Source organism: Periplaneta americana, chromosome 8, assembly GCF_040183065.1.
Source record: "Periplaneta americana isolate PAMFEO1 chromosome 8, P.americana_PAMFEO1_priV1, whole genome shotgun sequence".
Classification (NCBI taxonomy): domain Eukaryota; kingdom Metazoa; phylum Arthropoda; class Insecta; order Blattodea; family Blattidae; genus Periplaneta; species Periplaneta americana.
Genome location: NC_091124.1, coordinates 87,841,021 through 87,865,972, shown reverse-complemented (window position 1 = coordinate 87,865,972; position 24,952 = coordinate 87,841,021). Strand labels below are relative to the sequence as shown.

At 35.0% G+C, this 24,952-nt stretch overlaps 1 protein-coding gene across 3 annotated transcripts in view; it reads right to left on the bottom strand.

Annotated features, from left to right (window-relative positions):
• LOC138704867 (probable cytosolic Fe-S cluster assembly factor GK14772) overlaps nt 1-19,938 on the bottom strand; it is a 37,081-nt gene extending 17,143 nt beyond the window's left edge. The window contains exons 1-7 of one of the 3 annotated variants that reach the window (XM_069833208.1): nt 19,858-19,938; nt 19,674-19,769; nt 15,938-16,093; nt 15,531-15,557; nt 7,795-7,909; nt 7,024-7,185; nt 1,318-1,566 (exon numbers count right to left, since the gene is read on the bottom strand). In XM_069833208.1, coding sequence (XP_069689309.1) covers nt 1,318-1,566; nt 7,024-7,185; nt 7,795-7,909; nt 15,531-15,557; nt 15,938-16,093; nt 19,674-19,769; nt 19,858-19,923 — 871 coding nt within the window. In that variant the 5' untranslated portion in view covers nt 19,924-19,938. Of the gene's footprint in view, nt 1-1,317; nt 1,567-7,023; nt 7,186-7,794; nt 7,910-15,530; nt 15,558-15,937; nt 16,094-19,630; nt 19,649-19,673; nt 19,770-19,857 lie in introns of those variants that run through there. The other 2 variants (XM_069833210.1, XM_069833211.1) reach the window with 2 other exon arrangements.
• Nucleotides 19,939-24,952: the final 5,014 nt, after the last annotated feature.

Genomic DNA, 24,952 nt, shown 5'->3' with positions numbered 1-24,952 from the left:
TGCATGGTAACACTGCAATCATAATTGTTCTTTTTTTACGCGCACAAAATATACTCTCCAATTAATAATGTAGTATTCTTAGAACATCTGCAGTGATGCTGAACCTGACAGTGAATGAGGTAAGGCTAGTGTTAATTAATAATAATAATAACAATAACAATAAAGTGTCTTGTCTTATTGTCGCTGTCTTCATTGTTACAAGTAGTATAGTCAGTATAGTGCTGGCCTTCTGTGCTCGAGGTTGCGTGTTCGATTCCAGCCCAGGTCGATGACATTTAAGTGTGTTTAAATGCGACAGGCTCATGTCAGTAGATTTACTGGCATATAAAAGAACTTCTGCAGGACAAAATTCCGGCACACTGGCGATGCTGATATAACCTCTGCAGTTGTGAGCATCGTTAAATAAACCGTATTTTTTAAATTTTTTTTAGTAGATTATTTTACAACATTGTATCAATATCTTAGGTTATTTAGTGTTTGAATGACATGAAGGTGATAATGCGGTGAAATGAGTCCAGAGTCCAGCACCGATAGTTACCCAACATTTACTCATATTGGGTTGAGGGAAAACCCTGGAAAAAATCTCAACCAGGTAACTAGCCCTGACCAGGATTCGAATCCGGGCCACCTGGTTTTGCGGCCAGATGCGCTAACCATTACTCCACAGGTGTGAAGCATAATTTTTGTTACAAGTTATCATCTGTTTATACAACTGCTGCTATCTATCGATCGTCTTAAGTGCGACACAATCAATATTTAAATTAGTTGCGGCCCATATATCGTTACATATTCTACTGATTATTTCAGCATTCGAACTGGCGCACCTTTAATACGTGTACTTTTTTTCACTAAAATTTTTTCCTCGCATAATAATAATAGTTTTTTTTGTTACAAAAATCGAAAAAAAGTGCACCTATTACGCGAGTAAATATGGTATCACTTGGAGTTGCAACAGCCTACACTACAATAATGGTACAGAGCAAGAAATACTTAATAAAAACTTATGTACTGTATTATTAAGAAACAGGTAAAATGAGAAGGAAATTGTACACAAACAAAATAAAAAAATAATAATAATGAAAAGAACCTCAAAAAGCACATACTGTAACTAACTTATTAGTTAGTAGTAGTATCGAGCATCACAACTCACAATTAATAGGTTATCATTACGGAGTATCAAGATTTTACTGCACTTGTATAATGACAGGTTTCTGAAGTCAGAAATTCTGTTACATTTATTAGTAATTCATTCTTCACTGGTACCCTCTGGTTTAAGTTATGTTGATTTTCTTATATAATTTAAGAAAAATATCTCACCTGCTGTGATAACACAATCAACATCACGTGTCTGTAATTCTTGGTTAAAGAAGTCTTCCCGGGAGGCCTCAAGTTTCTTGTCATAACAAGGCATAAGTGTTAGGTGATACACTGCATCTGGCTTCTTTCCCAACTGAGCAGCCAAATGGTACTTGACAAGAGAACCCATAATTTGCTGCGGGGACTTTGTGGTTGATATGTACGGTAGAATAAGGTTACCATGAGTTTTTTCTGCATAACACACCCAACCTAAAAAAAATATAAAATCCAAAAATTAAATCAAGCTGTTACACTTACATATCACCACTTTATTCATATTAATTGAAAGTGATTCAGAGAGAGAGAGAGAGAGAGAGAGAGAGAGAGAGAGGGGGGGGAAGAGGGAGGAAAGGAGAGAGAGAGAGACGTAATTTTAACTACAGTGAACACCACTTATTATGATCACTCTGGGATCCAGATAATCTGATAACATTAACTAACTGATAACAGTATCCGAAAAATTCAAACTGAAAGTTGCAGTATTTACTACATATTCATAGTGTATAATTACACTACGATCATAAATATAACTAAGTTATAACCAGGCCGCGCATTTTCGTTCACAAACAAGTTAGGAAAGTTATCAGTTAGTATATTCTGGAGTTTTAGGATTCAAACTCTGATCCTTAAATGCGTACATCTGGATGCTACGAAAGGTATAACCTAGTTCGGTACATAATAATAATGGAGCATGACAACTGTAAGTGAGATTGCTACTAAACTGAAATGGTCTGTCCAGCTACTTTTTAACCATATAAACGACTAACACTGCGAAACTAGCTTCGTACAAAATATTAGTGCTACATATGACAGAAAATATAATTAGATCGATAATAATACTGAACTAGAATATACAATATATATTATAGAACATAATAGTAAACATGATACACATTATCCGTATACTCTCTCTCTCTCTCTCTCTCTCTATATATATATATATATATATATATATATATATAATTAATTCATTTAACGAATCAACTCTGTTACGGTGAACAAAAACATACATTCTGAGATTATGAAATTCATATCTTTTACTATAATGACCAGTAAAAATTTGTTTAAGCTAAGAAAATGTTCTTCCTACATGACATGACATTACAGAGACAAAATAATAACAATAAAAATCAATATACCAATTAGAAATATTTACATTTTACACAATATATACAAATAATTCATTTATCAAAACCTATCCCATTGCAGTGAATGAAAACATATTCTGAGGTTATGAAATGCAAATCTTTTACGAATATCACATAAAACTTGTTTACATATGACATTACAGGGGCATACTTATAATACATTACATCATTGTTATTTAATGACCCTATGCATAGCTGTTTGCAATACTATCCTGCTTATGCACCCACATAATATAATGGATGTACCAGAAGAAACTACTCGATCCGCTGTACGTTTGAGAACAAATGCACTGCCTGGTTATAACACAGTATCACTGATGGTTAATTCTTTCAATCACTTAAAATAGTCATTAACTGTTGTTTGTTTTTAATTTTCCTGCACGAGTTCATTAATGAATCTTTCATACTCATAATGTTTTTGAAGTCCACTGAATTGTACTAAACACCAAGTCGCAAAACATTTACATTTCAGCATTCGTTGGCAGTTGAGAACTTCACAATGCAAAAGCAGGAACTAAATTACTGTACTAACGTAAGGGATGAAATATTTCTTGTCGTCTAAAAGAGAAAGTGTGGGAGGAGAACTACCTATGCTGACAACGGTTATTTAGGAAGTCTATGATGCTGACAGGTCTTCTTATTTCTTTGAAGTTGAACATCCTACACACCTCCACCTGAGCTGTTGAGGGGCTTGGTGCTGGAAATACAATACCTTGGAAGTGACAGTACATTCTTCCCTAATCACAACTGTGATAACATTAACCAAATCTATGATCACAGTAAACGGAATTTTTTCAGTATTTCAGTATTAGTCCATATGGGAATTCATAAATAACATAAACCGGTTGATAACATTATCCGTGAATACAATAGTGGTGTTCACTGTCTTGAAATAATAAGTAATACATAAGAGAGATTAAATACAGACTTTGGGGTACTCCATTATGTGCTGAAACTCAATATTTCCAATGTTTCAGATCTACGTACTGGTGCCATCAATGTCACTTACTCTATTGGGCTCATTATGTCTAGCTACTCCAAACAATTGACTAGCAAGGCATTAGGAGCACAACAGAATAGATGATGTCTCTGGTCTTACCTATTTGCTTTAATGAGGAAACCTGTATGTCATTCTGAAATATAAGAAATGTTAAGTTGCAGGATGCATACACACTTATATTTATAAAAAAAACACACACACACACGTACACATACAATAACACAGATACTACGTGCCCAAGTTAAATCTGCCTCCAGAAAGAATGTGAATCATCGTTCCCCCTCCCTCTGGCCTTCGTGACCTATGAGTAAACACTAAGCTGATAAAGAGGTGTTTACTGTTCGTGCCAGCAAGTTGTATGAGATAGGGTGAATACAAGTGTATAGGAGGTGCTGAAAGTGTTGTACCCGTGTAAGTACTGTGAAAGTGATAATATTATGCACCATATTTCTTACACACATTATATACCAGGTGGTTATAATTAAACTGACGGTGTTCAGTGTGGCACAGCACGAACTGTAATGATTGTAGGAGTGTGAAATCTCGTAGATATGATAATTGAGCAATGCACTCGCGAATTATGCAAAAAAAATAATTAGATCCAAGTCTAGCAATCAGATGAAAATATGGCGCTGTAAGCACTCAGAACGTGAATGGGTGTAGGAAAAAGGCAGTAAAGATCAAACACATGAACACCTTGCGGGCCTGTTAGGTGAACAGTAACATCTACACGTTATAGGGACCTACTTGTGCAGCGAGTGAACGCAACTGTGACCACACCATTATTTTCATGCAAGATGGGGCAACACCACATGTCGGTCACCAGGTGAAAGATTTGCTGCGAGAAACTTTCAGGAATGATCACATCATCTCTAGGCAATTTCAGATGTGTGGCCATCAAGATCCCCCGACCTAAATCCATGAGACTTCTAGTTGTGGGGATATTTGAAAGATCGTGTCTATCAGGGGCATATCCGAACTCTGCCTTATCTAAAGACTAGCATACAACGACATGATACCCTCCTATCCACATGCCTCAGCATAGGTGAATGATTATCCAACAAGAATGTATCATGTGATTAGCATGATGATCATCCCAGCCATTAAGGCTGGTTTCCACAACTGAATTTTACTACTATCATAACTCCCGAAATTCATCACGATGCTGGGTGGAACCAGTCCCATACACTGGCCGAAATTTCATTAGAAAATTCCTTCCCCATGAGGATTCGAACAAACATGCATTCTGTAACAATAATATTGTAGTACACTAAATCAGTCTTTTTAACCGCATGATTTACAGTGAGTGATTTACGCAAGATGTCATGTGAAATGTTACCAGCACAAAGGCAATCATGTGGTCAGTCACACACATTAAGACTGTTGACTTCCGATGCTTAGTTGGGAAGACCATGTTGGAACAAAGAACATCCATTTTATGTAAAGAGAAGAAGAAAGCAGCAGCAGCAGCAATAATAATAATAATAATAATAATAATAATAATAATAATAATAATAACTTTATTATTACTAATTAAGTCATTAGGGTAATTGAAACACGTTTTTTAAAATTAAATCCATACTTTGTACAACCAACACAACTACATTTAACACTCTGATGGCAACACATAACTGTATTTCAGTTTCTGATGTTAATTCTTCTTCAGAAAGTGGAATCATTGCCTTCACCATCTGATTCATTAGAAAAATTCAGTTTCCTTCTGCGCACCATTCTCTCCAAACTACCTTTGTTGCTTGACATTGTCTTGAAGTTATGGAAGATGCATGAAGTATTAGGGCAAGAACATAAAACGGATAATAGAGCCATCTGTTGGTTTTTCTGCAGAAACGCTTGACACCATAATCTTCAATATATTATTTCCCATGAGATGGCATGATTAGTTCAATTTGGTCAAAAATGTGGCTTGGCACTCTCTTGCCGGGACCCCCCTCAATTATATAGACTAGCGTAGATTTTAAAGTAATCACCTTGTGTATAATTTAGGAAAGAATTTTGTTCACTATGAATAGAGTAAAATAAATTTACAGAAAGTGATGGACGATAGTCATCTTGCAAAACTAGAGAAGGAGTGGGCAGTTTGACATTACTCTCAGTTACTTTAGAGTCCATGGCAATTCGGAAGGCGGGTTGTCTGCTAGCGTTTGCGTCGAGAGAGACAGATAGAGAGAGCAAGGCAGCGTACAACATTGCCACATCGTACTTCACGCACGTGCAATACAAATAGCGCAGGAGAGAATTTAAATTATCAAAAGACAATAATGACCTTAGCCGTTGATTACTGTAAGCAGGACACCAAACAAACCCTCTTTTCTTCACTAACAATATTCTTTGCACGTTTCTCAATCCCACACCACATGCTTCTGCAGTCGTTACTTGCACGTTGGCAACGTTGCTGCCATCATCAAGATGGCCGGCAGCGTTCTGCTCGTTAACGTTTTTATAATAATTATACACCTTAAACACTATTTTCCGCGCCTGCTTGTGTAATACTTGTGATTTTACAGTCTCTTCTTCCATTTATTTACCTTACATACACATAGTAAATGTTAGTTTTACTTATTCAATGTGTTGAAATACTCGCACGTGAACAAACGAACTCAGGAAGTGCTTGTTATAGACTGATTCTGATTGGTTCTCCTGTTCAAGCTTGTGACGTCACATGCCATACAGGCTACGGCGCATCTAGTGGCCACCCGCCTTCCGAATTGCCGTCTAGTCTAGTAGGTTCCTGTTAGTAGGAACTATGGTTACAAACACTGTTCAACATTCAACATGCCTAATAATCACGCGAAATTAGCACAGATTTTGCATTTGCATATATACTCTATGTGGCACATTTGAATGCAGAACATAGAAGAACTCGGGCAGGAACATGTTCTTTTTCAGAGTAATCACTCTGACTACATTTAACATGCACACAACCTAGGATGTGTGTGAGTGTAAATGCTGCTTAACACCGATTCTTATACATCTTGATTACACAACTTTAAACATTGTATCACTTCAGAATATGTATTATATAGCTTTCAAACAAAAAGCCAGAAACTAAACACACTAGAACAATACGAACTATGTTGTTGTTTTCTAATGCCAGGCATTTGACAATAAAGACATTTGGCCTCTTGCACTCGAATATTTTTCAAAGATATTGTCATGGTCAGCCACTGAAGCACACATTTTGAGGTGTTCCGAACCCATTTCTTGATTTGAATTGCACAATGGGCACAAATACGAAATATATACACACACAAAAACACATCCAAATGAAATTCTTAACACACAACTTAATTTCAGAACACACACACTCTTTTATTCCACATTACACTACACAAACACACCTCCACAGGAAATGCAAACAAAAGACGCCAAGACCACCACCAATCAGTTCTGAAGATGGCCTGTAACAGGCTGAGACTAGTCAACCAGGTACTATAATATTTATCACACGAAAGTATGTAATGCATATTCCGAACTGATTCTTAGGTTACTATTTCATACCTGGACATGACGATGCTAACATTGGTAGTGACTTGGAAGTATTTCCATTCCCTTCTGCAGCTCTGAAACGTTCTATAAATTCCTGCTGACTTTCCAAAATTGCAAAATCATCTGCAACTGTCATATCTAGCACTATGTCAGCACCCAACTTTCTGAAATAGCCTGCATATGCAAAGAAATAAAGATGAAATTAATAATTTACAATTAACACATAAATGTTTTTAATTTATACGTTGATGAAATCATAAAAAATTTGGTTGAATATAACAAAATTTTACATCTAAAATTTCTCTTATTATGATACTTTTAGCAGATGATGAAGATTCATTTGTTGACAAAGGAAAAGATCTACAAATTATTATTATCCGAAACTCTTTCAAGTTTAGTTGTGTGGACATGTCAAACACAATGGACTAGCAAAACAGACCACCATTCCATTTCTCGAATGATAAACACTGGGAATGAAACATGCAAGTAGTTCACAATCTGAAATGTTAATTTATTTTTATATTAGATTGAAACGGTCAGAGCTAAAAAGATCTAAGTCAAAATATGCAGTTTTGGGTTATGCAACAATTTGAACAATGGATGTCCTGCGCATCGAACAGTGGAAGAAGGAACTAAGACTTTTAAATATTCTTTTGTCTTCTATAACATAAAAATATAATATTTGTGTTATTAGTGGAATGTTTTTTGCTTCTTCTCCTGAAAAGTTGTGAAAAGTGACTTAGTTCCTTTTAGCTCCGACTGATTCAATTGTGATTGACACACCTGATAGCTTCTGTGCTGCTTCATCTGCTAAAAGGTTATATCTTGCTGCCAAAGATAAAATTGGCTGCACGGACAATGATACTACTATTAGTTTAGCCATATCTCCTTTCCCATCCTGGAAGAGATTATAAACTTTCACAGTACATAATATATGGGTATTCTATAATAGTCAAAATACAGAGAAGTCAGGATTATTTTTTTATTCAGAATTTCAGTAGTGCTTACTATAATTCTTTTGTCAAGAAGTAAAAATTATACAGAAGGATTACAGCACTCTACTTCCGAAAAATTGCTAACACCACGATCTCCACTTGAATACAATGATATACAATATAATCTTAAAATATAAAGAAAAAGAACACAAATATACAAATAATTAAATTACTGTATTAGCATTATAAACTATAGCTATATTATAACATCACCTTTACTTTTTAACTTCGCTCTAGAATATGCCATTAGGAAAGTTCAGGATAATAGACAGGGTTTGGAGTTGAATGGGTTACATCAGCTTCTTGTCTATGCGGATGACGTGAATATGCTAGGAGAAAATCCACAAACGATTAGGGAAAACGCGGAAATTCTAGTTGAAGCAAGTAAAGCGATAAAGTTGGAAGTAAATCCCAAAAAGACTAAGTATATGATTATGTCTCGTGACCAGAATATTGTACGAAATGGAACGATAAAAATTGGAGATTTATCTTTCGAAGAGGAGGAAAAATTCAAATATCTTGGAGCAACAGTAACAAATATAAATGACACTCGGGAGGAAATTAAACGCAGAATAAATATGGGAAATGTGTGTTATTATTCGGTTGAGAAGCTTTTATCATCTAGTCTTCTGTCAAAAAATCTGAAAGTTAGAATTTATAAAACAGTTATATTATCGGTTATTCTGTATGGTTGTGAAACTTGGACTCTCACTTTGAGAGAGGAACAGAGATTAAGGGTGTTTGAGAATAAGGTTCTTAGGAAAATATTTGGGGCTAAGAGGGATGAAGTTACAGGAGAATGGAGAAAGTTACACAACGCAGAGCTGCACTCGTATTTTTCACCTGACATAATCAGGAACATAAAATCCAGACGTTTGAGATGGGCAGGACATGTAGCACGTATGGGCGAATCCAGAAATGCATATAGAGTGTTAGTTGGGAGGCCAGAGGGAAAAAAACCTTTGGGGAGGCCGAGACGTAGGTGGGAAGATAATATTAAAATGGATTTGAGGGAGGTGGGATATGATGGTAGAGACTGGATTAATCTTGCTCAGGATAGGGACCAATGGCGGGCTTATGTGAGGGGAGCAATGAACCTCCAGGTTCCTTAAAAGCCAGTAAGTAAGTAAGCTATATTATAACAAAAAATTAGAGTAGTTACACATTTACAAACGGATCTCTGTAATAAAATAATATTGCTAAAGCAGGCATTTGTTATCTTTTTTGCCTTTATCATATATTAGGAGAACACTCTAAACACTATGACTATGAATTAGAAGCCATTTATACCAGTCTACAACAATTAACTGTGACTCAAAATCTGCAATTCAGGGTACTGTTTCACTAACATCAGAAGACAAGAGTGAGAGAAATCTTACCAAAATTCTGTTTCTACAAAAACAGACAAAAATATTTGCTTCACAAAGGATATCTTCTTGGAGTAAAAGAAAATGAAAATGCAGACTTTTTGGCAAAGAAAGAAACCATTCTGAGATTTCGTATTATTCAGCAAAAATTATTATAAACGGACATTATTAAATAATAATAAAAAGTTAGTGAAAATAAATATTGGCGCGAAATTAAAAAAAAATAAAAAATCTGATGCCTAATTTTCCAAGAATAATAACAGTGACTATTTTCAAACTAGTAACTGGATATAACTGTTTGGCATTTGGAATTTTGTACATCAAAATGTATTTTCTGCAGAGAATAAGATTCACTTATGAACTTTGCAGCACATACTACACTGCAAAACTATCAACATTTCAGATAAAAGTATTAATAAAATCACAGACGTTAATGGAATATTAGGAAACAAATAGAGAAAATCCAATGTTCTGAGATATCGATTAACTTTTGGATCAGATGGTTAATATTCTTTTGTGTTGCCAATATCTATATGTTTTTGCTATGAAAATGGACAACAATAGAGCTTACCATCACAAGTTGGGTTAAAAATGCATGTCATGTGATTGAAACATGTAGGCCTAATAAAATGTATAACATTAAAGTCACCAAGACAGCTATGGTAGGAAGACAAGAATGACGTAGACCAGTCGTCGAAATTTCTTGATTCGTGAGTCAACCTCTTAACACACAAGCAGGGTGGAGGGGTAAGGCATGATCTCCCGCTCCTCAGCCATCACATGCTCATTCAAAGTTAAGCAGTGGTCAGGTAAACACGACAGGATCAGTTGTGGATAGACTGGCTTGTTTTTTCACATGCGCAATCTGATAGATGATTTCATAAAACAAGATGTTTGATTATCATAGATGACAGAATTCACTACCGCATTTATTTGGAAAATTTTATATGATATTTATGCAACTCTTCTGTTTCAGGATACAAACATTCCTGAATTAATGGATAAAAATTGGGTAAAAAATTTCTCATTTCTTGCCAGTATGTCAGAAAACCTTGAAAACTTAAATCGCTGTTTGCATGGAAACAACAAAAACAATAATAATAACAACATTTGTACGTCTGATAGTTGTATGGAAAGCAAATTTATCGGAAAAAAGTTTGTATCATTTTCCTTGTGTGTAGTCACTCTTGCAACCTCTTAAAAAGACTGAAAGTAGATTTTAAAAACATAGAGATTGATTTTTAATTGTGTGCAAATCAGTTTAATGTGCATATAATGAAGATCAGGCCATATCTACAAGCAGAAGTTCTAGATCTATTAAATTACACTTATATGAAACATCAATGTAAAGATTTGGCAGGAGTAGATATTTTCAAAATACTTAGAAAGTCAAAATCCCTATTCTTAGGTCATTTGCCGCCAATATGACAGCTACTTTTTGTTATACATACCTGTAATATATACGTGAGCAATTTTTTCCAAAACGAAAGTTGTAAAATCAAAGAGAATTTTGTGTATCACAGAAACACATCTTGTTGCTCAGTTAAAATTGGCTACATGCAGCTTCACTCTTAAATTTAATGAATCAATTATACATTCATCACAAAGCTTAAATTGGGCATGAAATAACAGAAAAAAAATAAAATCAAACAAAAATTAAAAAGAAATGAACAAATATACACTGACATAAACTTAATTGAACTTTTTCTTAGTTTGAGTATGTTCGCTGTCCATCTCTGCACACTGAAAACTTGCAATAGTGAAGGTGTTACATGCCCCTCCCTCCTCCTACCTTCCTTTTTACTGTTTTTTGCAGGCTGTATTTTATATGACGTCATTTTTGCCGACCACTGATGTAGACTGCCAAGATGATCCTATAGAAGAAAAGCTGGACTCCATCACCATGAATGCTGGAGAATAAAGGTCTCAAATATAAATTAAAAAGAAGTATTCATGGACAACAAAATATAAGGATTTGCTTTGACAAAACCAAAAGGAGGTACTTTCTGCAATATTTGTTCGAAGTACTACCAAAATGACATGTCCATACAGCAGAAAACAAAAGATGTGTTCATAAATATCCCACTTGAGAACTATTGTAAAATAAATGGAGATACAAGGAAACAATGTTTCTGAATATCACAGGATGCAACTGCATGAAAATAAACCAATTTTTTACTTCATATTGCAACAATACTGTAAAGCAGCGATCATCAGCACTGCTGGCTCTCTCCCTCTTCCTGCTGCACAATGGGGCATATTATGTTGCACTGCTTACCCTTTACCCATTTCAGCGAGTGCTGACGACCACTGCGTAAAGCATAAATGGAAAAAAATAGGGATGTCTTTAAAATTTGACGAAAAATTCACATTTTCTAGTTAAAGAGGAGGTTGCTCAAACAATTAAGTAAAAATTAATTGTATGAGCCTTGATGACTCCATATGTTCCAAGTTTAAACAAATGGTCTGAAAACCAGTCAGAGAGCCACTTTTTGCAGTAAAATTAGGGCATGTAAAATGTTGAGATGCATGGAGGCGTACTTGATGAAAAGTTTATATCTTAATTTAAAACAAAACTAGGCCTATTTTCCTTAATGGTCCATGAATTTGTCAATGTTACACATTAGTCTGAACTTTGTATATGTATGAGGTATGTCTGAAGAAGACGTGTGTATGTGTGTGTTTGAGGTCTGCGTGGGTCGAAATTCTTAAGATCCGGTCCGATCTGAACCAATCCCAAACCTCGAGATTATAATTATCACTTGAGCCCAACCCGAAACCCAAAGAGTACTGTACCTGATAAAGCAGAGGTCAAAGGCCACATTGGTCAATACCTGCTGTGAGCGATATCACTCCAGTAGGAGCATGAGAAAGAAAAATCTCCCAGTCTCCCAAGTAAAATAAATAATCAATGCTTTAGGATGGAAAAAGCGCTCACCGCGCACAACTGAGAGGTCCCAGGTTCGATTCCCTGTGCTGGAACGAATTTTTCTTAAATTAATAGATATTTAGAGTATGGCTACTTATAGTCACCAATTATTCAATGAGGATGGCGAGGTCTCATATAAGAATATATATGTGTATATATATATATATATATATATATATATATATATATATATCAATGTTAACAGTAACTCACAAACTGTTGTTGAAAATAGCCATAAAGTCATTTAAATATGCGCTCTTGCATACATGGCTTGAATGTCTTAAATGCAGGTAGTAGGCTATTGATAATATAATACAATGAGAGGAGTTTGGCTGGCACAGTGGGTCGTGTCCCGGTATGGCTCAGATCGAAAGAGCGCTCAGTGCGCACAGCTAAGAGGTCCCGAGTTCGATTCCTGGTGCCGGAACGAATTTTTCTCAAATTATAGTTAAGTGCATTAGCTTTTTGCTTTCCTCATCTACATAGTACATAAGAAAAACATATGTATTGTCGCTTGAGCATTGTTCCAATGAAACCCTTGCACAGTATCTTGAAGTAAAAATTAATAATTCTCAGCGAAATCACAACCTACAATACACTCATTCTGAGGTAGATTTTCTTTGAGATGCTGCAAATAGGCAGATTATTGTGTAGTGATAAATGAATATCTTAAAAGTTTTGGTAAACTCTCAAACAAGTCTTCTAAAAATTCTTGTAATGGTTTTCAGTACAGACTTATTATCAATCTGCATCCATTGTTGAAAGTCATTTTTTCAATACTGTTTACCTCAAAAGGTCTTCAAACCTTGTAACTATTAGAAACTGAAATAAAATAGTCATGTTGATGCCAAGGAAGCATTAATAGAAAAAGGAGTATCTTCTGTGGACCTCTGGAAAAAGAACTAAAGAAGAGACCAGTGAAGTGCTTTGTATGGAGTGTGGCATTATATGGGGTCAGAAACATGACCAATACGACGAAGTGAAGAGAAGTGACTAAAAGCATTTGAAATGCAGGTATGGAGAAGAATGGAACTTGTGAAGGGGACAGACAGAATAAGAAATGACGCTGAGTTTGAAAGAATGGCTGAAGAAAGAATGATGCTGAAACTGATCAGGAAGAGGAAAATAAATTGGTTTAGAATTAACTGCCTACTGAAGGATGCACTGGAAGGAATGGTAAACAGGAGAAGAGTTCGGGGTAGAAGAAGATATCAGATGATAGATGATATTAAGATATGTTGATCATGTGAGACGAGGAGGAAGGCAGAAAATAGGAAAGATTGGAGAAAGTTGAGTTTACAGTGAAAGACCTGCCCTTGGGCAGAACACTGAATGAATAAATAAATATTTTTCTCAAAAAGAAAAAAAAAACACTATCTTAAAAATTTGTTGATAAATTTTTTTTGATTTCTTCAATTTTCTTTTTATTTTACCAAAGATAGTTAAGTTGCATATCAAATTGAAAATCGTGAAATTCTCTTTAAAATGAGGTGCAAAAAAACTCTGTAGAACTTATACAAACGGAGTTATTGAAGATTGAAAACGTTAGTGCAAACGAAAAAAACTTTTTTTTTTTTTTTTTTGCAGATTTTAAAAATGAATCACATCAAAACCTAACAAGATATAGTTTTTCTAAAAACATATTTTAATTTAGAATTTAATCAAGAATTTAAGGATCCCTGGAAGTTTCATAGAAATCTGAGGTCGAGTTGAGTGACTGGTTGGTTTGGCATTGAATGACTCTCTATGTCTACGACGAGGCAAATGCCATTATGAAATATGAAGTCGAATTAAACAATAACTCATGGTACTGGTAGTCTACTGTTGTGGATGGGTGCTGGTTGAACATCTAATCATGCATGCACTAAAATCTTTGTATCATTTTTTAATCAGTATGTAATTCACGAAAAAAAAAAATATTGCATTTCTATAGGCCTGAGCCCGGCCCCAACCTTGACAAGCATAAGTGAATTTCAATCGGAATCCGGCCAGAAGGCTTGACCCGAGCTCGTGCTGAGCTCTAGTGTGTGTGAAAACCGACACATGAGTAGCTGAAGTCAGTTGTTGTTGTTTAGTCAACGTCTGAAGACAGGTATGAACCTCACCAGTGATACCAACAAGGTACCACTTATGAGGCAACTAGGCCAGGAGATAATGGAATAGGGTGACCGGCTCCTTTCCCCCTCCATCGCATACACTACCAATTAGCTACATATTACATTAACCACACTTCAGATGTATACAAACAATTATTGTTCTTCCTCTGACACATATTGTCAAGTGAGACGTACTGTCTGATGATATATGTACATATCAGCCAGAACCTCAATCAGAGGCACTGAAATCAGTATAGAATGGAAAATGTTTTGCTATGAGAAATTATTATAATAAGTTATACAGTTATTTATATTTTTCGTTGTGAATTTTTCTAAGTCAAATAGATCCACATAGAAGAAGATGGACCCTTACTCCTTGTAAATTATCTTTGCTACTTGTAACATTTGCTACATGTGAATGAACTGCTGAGGAAGGGTCTTAAAAAAGGTAACAACCTGCTTAGAATCTCATACTGAGACTATATAGGCTATGTTAATATATCAATTTTAAAAAACAATTTTCGTCAATATCAGTAAGCCTATATTAAAAGTGATTACAATACATAGGTAGCTATGTGCAAAATAAATTATGTCTATATAAGCCGCAGACCTAAAAAATGAATTATATTATTTTAATGTACCGAAGTACATATGATATTTCCATGCAGATATTCTGCGTCATCAGACGATGAAAGAGTAATGGAACGGAGAAAAATTCTCTCCGGCACCGGGATTTGAACCCGGGTTTTCAGCTCTACATGCTGATGCTTTATCCACTAAGCCACACCGGATTTAAGACGGCACTTATTCCGTTGGATCCCGGCCAACTAGTCACTCATAACGAGTGCACCTCAGCACATGTGTGGACTTCGGTCCTACGTTCATAGACATCTATGACGTAGTGCAAAGGGCGCCACTAGAGGGAACCCAAGAATTGGAGCTTAATCCAAGACGATTCTGTCCGATGCCGGGGTGGTATCCGGTGTGGCTTAGTGGATAAAGCATCAGCACGTAGAGCTGAAAACCCGGGTTCAAATCCCGGCGCCGGAGAAAATTTTTCTCCATTCCATTACTCTTTCATCCTAAAAAATGAAGTGAAATATGTATATTACTTAAGAACCAGGTAACTTACCCGAGATTTGTCTATCCCTATTGAGATCTATGTAAGCAGTTTGGGGAGATATTACTTTTGTGATTAAGAAGAAGGTCCCTTACATGTAATCCAGAATATAAAAGTTCAGCTTGTTATTGAGCTCATATTAAATGATTTTATTTATGTATGCATTCTGAATAATAGTTCAAGAAAATAAAACTATAAACAATTACATTAGCCTACTTGCAACATGATAAAAAAGTGAATTATTATAAAATGTATAATGAGAAAGTATGTCAGCTTTCGACATTCAACTTTTAGTAAGCAATGTTAAAGAGAAAATTTCTCTTCCCTGGCAAGTGTTGAATCCATCCCTATTCTATTATTCTACTGGCAGTACTGAACACATTCAACTACACATTTATAAATTGTTCACAAAATAATACCTGATGGAGTTTCTGATTTTCTTCAAAAACACGAATCATCTCTTCCTGACTTTGCTGTGTAATAAGCACACTTTCAGCAGATGTGATACATCCACTACAGGCCAGACAATCAGACAGGGAAATCTCCACTTTTTTAAGTTTCTGTACTCCACCATCCTGAAACAAACATAAAAAATAGCATTAACATTTTACCCACGAAGTTCATGAGCTACTTCTGAAATCAATAACAAAAACGTTAAAATCCAGATCAACATTGTTGGGTAGGACGACTATAAATAATTTACCACAATAATAATTGAACCCTTTCAGGGAAGACAACAGGCCTATAACTGTTTTAAAAATAAGATGGTTCCACCCACAACACTGGTGCCCCTTCCGATGTGTTTCATCTATAATACCTAATAATCTGCTTCACTCTGATACAGAAATTGCCAATACTTTTGCCCATCACTATGCTCAGGCACAAAAGAAAGGTACTCAGGTAAGAAAGCAATCCAAAGTAATTAAACATAAAATATCAGATCTCATAAATGAGAAGGTAAAGTATAAAAATAAAACATTTGATCTCATAAATGAGGTGGATACTTTATCAGATGATATTTTCACAACTCCTGTTACAATGAAAGAACTCAATAAGAATCCTGAAAAACAAGAAAACGCCAGGAGAAGACAAAATCCATCCCGAGTTTATCAAACATCTAGGAATAGAGGCTAAACGAACCACTCTTATTTTTTTTTTAACAAAATATGGTCTACAGGATTAATACCATCCCAATGGAAGAGTGCTGTTGTCATTTCGACTTTAAAAAAAGGTAAAGATCCTACATGCATGGCAAATTATAGACCAATCTCGTTAACTAGTGTTATGGCAAAGTTAATGGAATGCATAGTCTCTCAAAAGTTAAATTGGTATATTGATTTTAACAAATTATTAGCTTATGAACAAGCTGGCTTCAGGAAGCGTAGATAAACTGTTCAGCAAGTTACTAAATTTAATCAGGACATAAAGGATGCCTTAGATAGAGGTAACATACTTACTGCATTCTTTGTTGATTTTAGTGCTGCATATGACTCAGTTTGGAGAGAGAAACCGATATACAAACTTGCTCAATTAGGCATTAAATCTAACATGCTTCGATAGTTAAAGGCTTTCATTGATCAACGTTCATGTAAGTCAGTTTTGGATCTTCCCTTTCGAGACGCAATTTATTACAAACTGGCGTTCCTCAAGGAGCAGTGCTAAGTTGTGTTTTGTTCAATATATACATAAATGATTTAATTCAGGAATTAAAATCTATACCCAAAATAAGATGCCTATTGCATGCGGATGATTTAGTCTTCTATACTGAAACACCCAAAAGAAAAGCTGAGTCAGAAACCACTAACATTCTTAACACAGCACTCAACATCCTGGAACATTGGTGTGACCACAATAACATGAATGTAAATATGACTAAAACTAAGTTCCAAAACTTCTCTTTAAGTCATCAAGCCATACACCCTAACCTAAGATACAAAGATATTCCACTTCATCAAACAGATGTATTTACGTATTTAGGAGTGTCCTTTGATAGGAAACTAAAATGGTCTCACCAGGCAGAAAAATTATATCCTCATCATCCAAATGGTTAAATGGAATTAAACGAATTGCACTTTCAAAATGGGGTTGTGACCGGATTATCCTACAAACAGTATATAAAATGTATATACTACCTCAAATATTGTACTGTTGTGAACCCCTAATAACAGCTTCGGAGACAGTATTAGATAAAATCTATCAAGTGCAAAACCAAGCCCTACGCCTCCTCACTGGTGGAGTCAAAACCACTCCAATTAATGCCATGCTCCTCTTAACAGGATTTAAACCAATTCATAGATTAATTGAAGCGAAGGCACTAATTCTATACGAAAAGCTATTGAGAATTCCAGGAGACCAATTCTGGCAATCTTATCATAATGTCGAAAGAAGGTTGAAAACACAGCACGGATTTATACAAAGAGTCATGGAATTGAGGGAAATATATCAGATTTGTAATACTCCAGAACCTCTTCCTCAATTTTTAAATCCAATACTTCCTAACTCCATCATCTTATTCTCCGTAGATTTGGAAGATGATGTTCGTAAAAAAGAAACACCAGTAGATATATTAAGATCCCTGGCTCTTGAAACAATTAACCTCAAGTAACCAGAAACTGAGTGGCTTCGTGTTTATACAGACGGATCCAAATCAGAGGATGATATTAATGTTGGTGCCGGCGTATACAGCGATATCTTTGCATTCTATAAAGCGGTAGGCTGAAATTGAAATTGAAGCTATCATAAAATTTACTCTGTCACACGTTAAAAGTGTTAAAATTATTAAAAAGGTATTTACCTTCGACAGACGGCCCGTTTCGACGCTATTTGTCGTCGTCTTCAGTGTCTCTTGAACCACTGCTGATTTTGGCTCTGCGATGTGCAGTTGTCGATGGTAGGGGTGGGGATGTGTTGCTCCTATGGTGGGGGTTGGTTGTCTGTATGCTATGACGTACTATGACTTCAAACAATGTGTACGTATTGAACTGTAGTTGCGTAGACGACGACAAATAGTGTCGAAACGGGCCGTCTGTCGAAGGTAAATACCTTTTTAATAATTTTAACACTTTTAACGTGTGACAGAGTAAATTTTATGTTTTTAACAAAGTGTTAACGAGAACTTTAATCAATGAAGCTATCAGGGTAGCCTTAGCTCAACTGATATGTCATCAAACTAAATTCAAGAATGTCGTCATCCTGTCAGATTCCAAAGCAGCCATAGAATCTGTAGGTTCCTCAGACCCTGAGTTCCAAGACTGTCAAAATGCCATAGAACTATTACAAGCAAAACACAAAATCGTGGTACTACAGTGGGTCCCCGGGCATTGCAACTTATTTGGCAATGACCAGGCCGATGCCTTGGCAAAAAAAAGGTGCTAAAATTTTACAAACATCTCCTAAACCAACATCCTTCCAGACAATAAAATTATACATCAAAGAAGTTGCCCACAACATCCACTCCCATAAGATTACAGAAAGAACATATGGCAAACACTGGAGAAAGGGCCTTCTATCAATACCTAATGGACCAAGAAGATTGGCAGTCGCGCATTTCCGCCTTACAACTGGTCATGACTGCTTGGCGCAGCATCTCCACAGTTTCGGTATTTATCAACATCCAACCTGTACCCTTTGTGACATTCAAGAAGCGATGAATAGGGATCATCTCCAACGCTGCCCAGCTCTAAAGTCACTGACTGAATGTGCCAGATAATGGGAAGCGAGAAGCCTCATGCCTCTGTTCAGTTCTTAGTTTTTAGTTCTTTAAGGATTTTGTTTAGTTCCTTCATTAGATTTAATTTTAAGTTGTATTAAGTTAATTGTTTTAATCTTGAGGTTGTGTTTAGGTAAAAGATAAGTTATCTACGCTTATGTACCTGTCATTCGAATAAATAAATCTATAATACCAAAATCTTGTGGAATTATAGTCGTTATTAAAGTAAATGTGTTCTCTTTAGGAGCTACGAAGGCGCATCAGATGCATGGAGGTAGAACGTGAACATCGAAATATATAGGCCTACTATTTACAGGACTAAGTAATTGTGTAATTTTAGGTTAAGTATATTACAAAACATTGAGAAGCAAAATAAACTATCTTAAGAACACTGGTTACTTACAGACAAGTGTTTCTATTAAATGAATTCGTAAATATAACCTTACTTCTCCCATTTGTATGTAAGATCCATCTTCTTGTATTTTGATTTTCGCACCAGTACCACTATGTATTTTGTCTATCTTAACAGGTTTAATGCATTCCTGCAAAAATGAAATTTTACATCAGGTGACTAAAATGTTAAGATCACTCTCCATTGTAATTATATTTCCAGTTATCGGCTCTAGTTACTTGCGAAGGTGTAATGAAGTCATCTAAGTCTGTCAGTTGTAAAACTCCACTAAATCTAGATGCCATCTTTAATCACTCGCACTCGTTGCTTACGAGATTATACAAGCTGGCGCATAGCACGATCGAGAGTAGGTCTCTGTGAGTCATGACAATTTCTGCCGCTAGGTTCGCCTCCCTGCCCTATGAAATGATGAATAGTACCATTACAAAGCATTGTGCATCGTGAAAATAGTTCGATTAATTGTGCATTACTCATTGAGTACGAATATTACAAATATGCCAAGCATATTACAGTGTTATTTGAAGTTTGTTCAGCTAAGTTATATTCGAAAATTGTCTGTGTTTTGCTATGTGAAGAACTCTGTACCAACAGGTCGTATCTTTATAGGTTAAGGTAAATGTCAAAGTTCTCTCATATAACAAGCAATACTATGTTAAAAGTGGCGAATTGCATTTTCCGACTCTCGAATGATGTGACCCGAAATGTAAAATAATTTCATGCATTGGTTCACTTACCAAGCATTACTGATATAGGCCTAATGAAAATGTGAACGACGTGATGTAAACATTGAAGATAATGTTGTTACTGTTTTCCCTTTCTCTTTTAGAAAATACCGACAAAAGTAATGAATTATCTTCATGCTGTACTTGTTAGGTAATTAATGTGTATTTGTCTGTATTTTAGACCTGTGTATTGTTACGTAATTATCAGTGAATTAGGTTAGAGAACTTAACAAGGTTAGTATGAGATTAGGTAATGCACCTCAAACTGGTAACTAATAATGGCTGCTGCGAAATAGGCTGAGGTGGTTATCGTGTGAATCAAATTATATCTAGAATATCTAGTTTTATTATATACGGATACGTAAAGTTTTTTGTTTGTTTGTTTTAGCATGTGTTTGTAATTTTGTGAGGTTATGTCTAGCCTAATTTATTTTTATTCTTGTATCATTACCAATACATTAATTTATTTTATATTCATTTCAGGTGTTACGGAGGTGTTACATCTATGGTGGCAACTCTACTTATGTTAGGATATGAAGTAACAGTATATATTCAACTTCATCATTTGCTAAACATTAAAGAAAACTGTATGTCTTCGACTCATTCCATCGTCATTTCTTCTTATGTATGTGAACCACGTTCATTCTAAAAGTGCTACATTAAATGAACACTATAGACAACGTGATGGAACAATTTACAAGTTACTGTTAAAGTGCTCAACATTTTCAAGTGGTGCTATACCCATTGTTTCAAAATGTACATACATATTTTTATATTTCTATAAGAGGTGTCATAAATTATTTCAGCATATTTGTAAATTCTTCTAAATTAATTCTTCTAATTAATACCATAAAGTAATGAAATAATATAGGCCTAGCCTAGGCCTATATGTGATTTTATACTACCGGTATTGATGTTGATCTTGGTAAATTAATCCAATTTCACAGTGTTGTCTTTTGTATTGTGGTTCATAACAATTATAACAGTTTGTACGTGGAAATGTTTTTAAAATAATAAATTCTAGCTCATGATTTTAAGTGGTCGTTTCAATGGGAGGTTATATTGGAAAGATGATCACAAATGGATAATTTACTGCAAGATACAAGAACTGAATATAAGTGAGTGTTCCGTTGAAAGTGAAAGTGAAAATTTCGTTTTACAAGAGCTAAGTAGGCGTAATATTTATTTTAGAAATTATTTGAAAGCTACAGAATATAAAGAATAGACCTGTAACCATAGAAATCAACTGCGAATGGTGAGTGGCCAGGTTTCATTAATAATTGAAAGGAAGTAAAAATTATTTTCTTCTTATCATCCTGTTTTCAATATTTAAATTTAAGCACCTTTCTCTTCCTTGTTATTTCGTGAGAGATTACTTCATACTATCACATAAGCTAAATATTTTTCTGTACAGATAATAAAAATTACATACATAAGTAGGCTACTTGAATACTGACGATACAAACTTCATATACATACCTCACCAGGTATATTCAAGAAGACATCTAATGTACTGTAACCAGCACATGATTAAAATACTGATCAAATGTCCAACAGTTTCTTATTGCACTCTTCACTTCAAAAGTTTGGCACATAGTTAATGAAAATCTTGATCAGGAAATCATTCATAAAAAAGTTAAATGTACACGTTTAAAACTTTCCTATAACATAGGGCATCCTCATTGTTACTTTTAAGTTTTAGGAATGTGCGCTTATAACTGTATCACAATCTGAAATAATCATAATATTTATAACACGATAGTAGATAGTCAGTGGCTTCACAAGTTTTCCCAAAAGAAAGAGGGACATTTCCTCATCTTTACATGTGTCGCACTTCAGTTCTTGCGAAAATCTTGGCTTCAGAAAAGAATACTACAGCGTTTACTATTACTATGCTCAATAGATTAATCAGTAGGCCTATAGAAATGTTTACACCACTGCAAGAAAAAATCGCGTAATAATTATACTTCTCAATTATTGTGCCGTTCGTATTTTTTTAAAAGAGAGGGAAAAGTTACGCCTTCTTGCAAATGCTTAATTATGAATTCAAGGAAATTAAAGATAATACAGTACCTTAATTAGTGGCAATATCTTATTTAATAACAATATTAAAAATATTAGGTGAAAAGGGTAGGCTATAGTGCATATATGTAAGATGTCAAGTTAATTTATTTCCGGAAATGTTTGGTGTATGAACTGAAGTACAGAGCAGACAGTTCCTCAGTTTATATGTAATATGTTTTAATATCAAGAATGACAGCCTTTTATTGTAATATAATTGAGGAGTAGAAGTTTGCAAATTACGTCTATTGTCCATAAAATATTGTACGAAGCATTTAATAAGCAATGGTGAGTCCTTTAAATGCCCCAAATGTCAATGTCTTTTAAGTGTTCTGCTATGAATATATAGGGCAGAACAGCGCTCCGAGCGGCGGAATTGGCATTACGAGGGAACCACTTCAGACTCGTTTTTCTAGCTCTATGCGCCAGCTTGTATAATCTCGTAAGCAACGCTCGCACTCATACCACTGTGCCAGAGCACTGTGCTCATACTTTCAGCAGAGTCGCCACTGACCAAAAATAAAATGTACCAGACATCACAGAAAATTGTACTTTATTTTATTTTATTGTTATCATTATTTTTGCGCCCGCCCAACAAATTACAAATTCTGGGAAAAAGCAATAATAAGAAGGCTCTGCAATAATACCATACAATTCTGGGAGCCTGTCCTCATGGAGAACTACTGAGGAATAGTCGTCACCACAAGATTCGATCCCTCCTACGAGGAAAAAACTATCAAGTAGAGGAGGAGGTCCATGGCACCTCATACGTATAAAATATGCCAACATTTTACAGCTGGCGCGACAGTAGCCCTCTAGCGGCAGGCAAGTTAAAAGTGTGCACACTACGTATGATAACACATCAGAAAACGGGTTTTGCGTAATTTATTTTATATTTTTATGCTATACAATAAGTGTATATGGTTCTTACTAATTCTACTTTAGAATCCTGGAAGAATTTCGCACGCAGGTAATCTACAAGTTTCAGAAGCTGGGAATAAACGTAATTCTTTCTGCTCCTTACAACTAAATCATGGCCCTGATCACGTATCATGGTTTGAAATAATATAATTGTTCGTACGTGGACGGTTAATTCAATTCATTCCTAAATATATTTATAAACCATTGGAACTCTATATTTCCTGTGAGAAGAGTCAAAATTGTAGGGCATATCTCGTAGGGTACATCGCGTGGTGAACTCCTCTCCCTATTTCCTGAGAAATTAACTATTTTCCATACCGCAAATTGGGGTAAACTCGGCCGCTGAGGTAAACTTAAAAAATAAAAAAGGGGAAGATTTAAACCTTAATTTGACATTGATTTATGAAGTTCATTATTTTTCTTTTTTATTATTATTATTTTGAGTCGCTAATAGTGCTGATATTATAGTTTAAATTTTTATGGAAAGTTTACCGCATTTTACATTACATTTCCAGTTTTCACACATAAGCTTTATTTTAACTTACCCTACCTATATAATACGTAATTTACATGCACTTACTGTTATTATGACGTAGGTGAGAACAAATGAATACACAACTTTGTTGAAAAAATTGTAACTTCAATTAACTCAGAAAATGTAGGCCTAATTTTATTTTCAGAGCAGAAGTGGTGTAAGCCAAAAATGGGTAATGAGGGTCATAGTAAACATTCTGTAAAATATAGCGCAATGTAGCAGTTAATATTGAATTTATTTAAACTATTAGTAGTCAGTGAATAGCACGAAGGATATATTAATTGCTACTTTGCGCTGTATTTTACAGAATTTTTACTTTAAACCTCATTACCTAATTTTGACTTATACCACTTCTGCTCTGAACGGCTCAAATAATCACTGGTAATGTAGAATCAACACCAATAACAGTCATGCAAATTATTACAGAAAAGATTGCTTTTTATATTAAATTTAAAAAGGCTCTTTTATTTCTTGAGAACTTAATACGTCTGCCACATGAATCTACACCAACACATCAGAAATTTATCGACACAGTCTGGATTTATTCAAGAAGTGAATATTTTGCAAAAGGATTATAATACGCCATGAATTCTTGAAAAAATTAACACCATAATCCCTACTTGAATGCAATGTAACATTCAACTTTTGAAAAATATAAAGAAAAAAACACGAATACAAAAATTATGGAATTACTTGCATTAAAAACTGTAGATACATTATCCAAAATCGTAATGGTTACACATTTACACATAATCTCTGCAAAACAATAATATAATGTAACAGGTATTTACTTTTTTTTTATTTAAACTCTCCTTCCTGACATACAAATAGGTAACTGATAACTAATAAATGTTTTATAGAACATAATACGTAGGCTACCTAAAGCGTGGATTATTGGTTATGACTGAGTTATGATTTTCTCTTGGTCTTTAGGGAATCTGAAGAACGACAAATTCGGAGATTTAAACTTGTTGTTACTGCAATTTTCGTCATTGCACACATTTTTCTTTATTCCGACGCATGATTAAAATGTTATTATAACATCTCGCATACCTTCAAAACACGTGCTGGCTG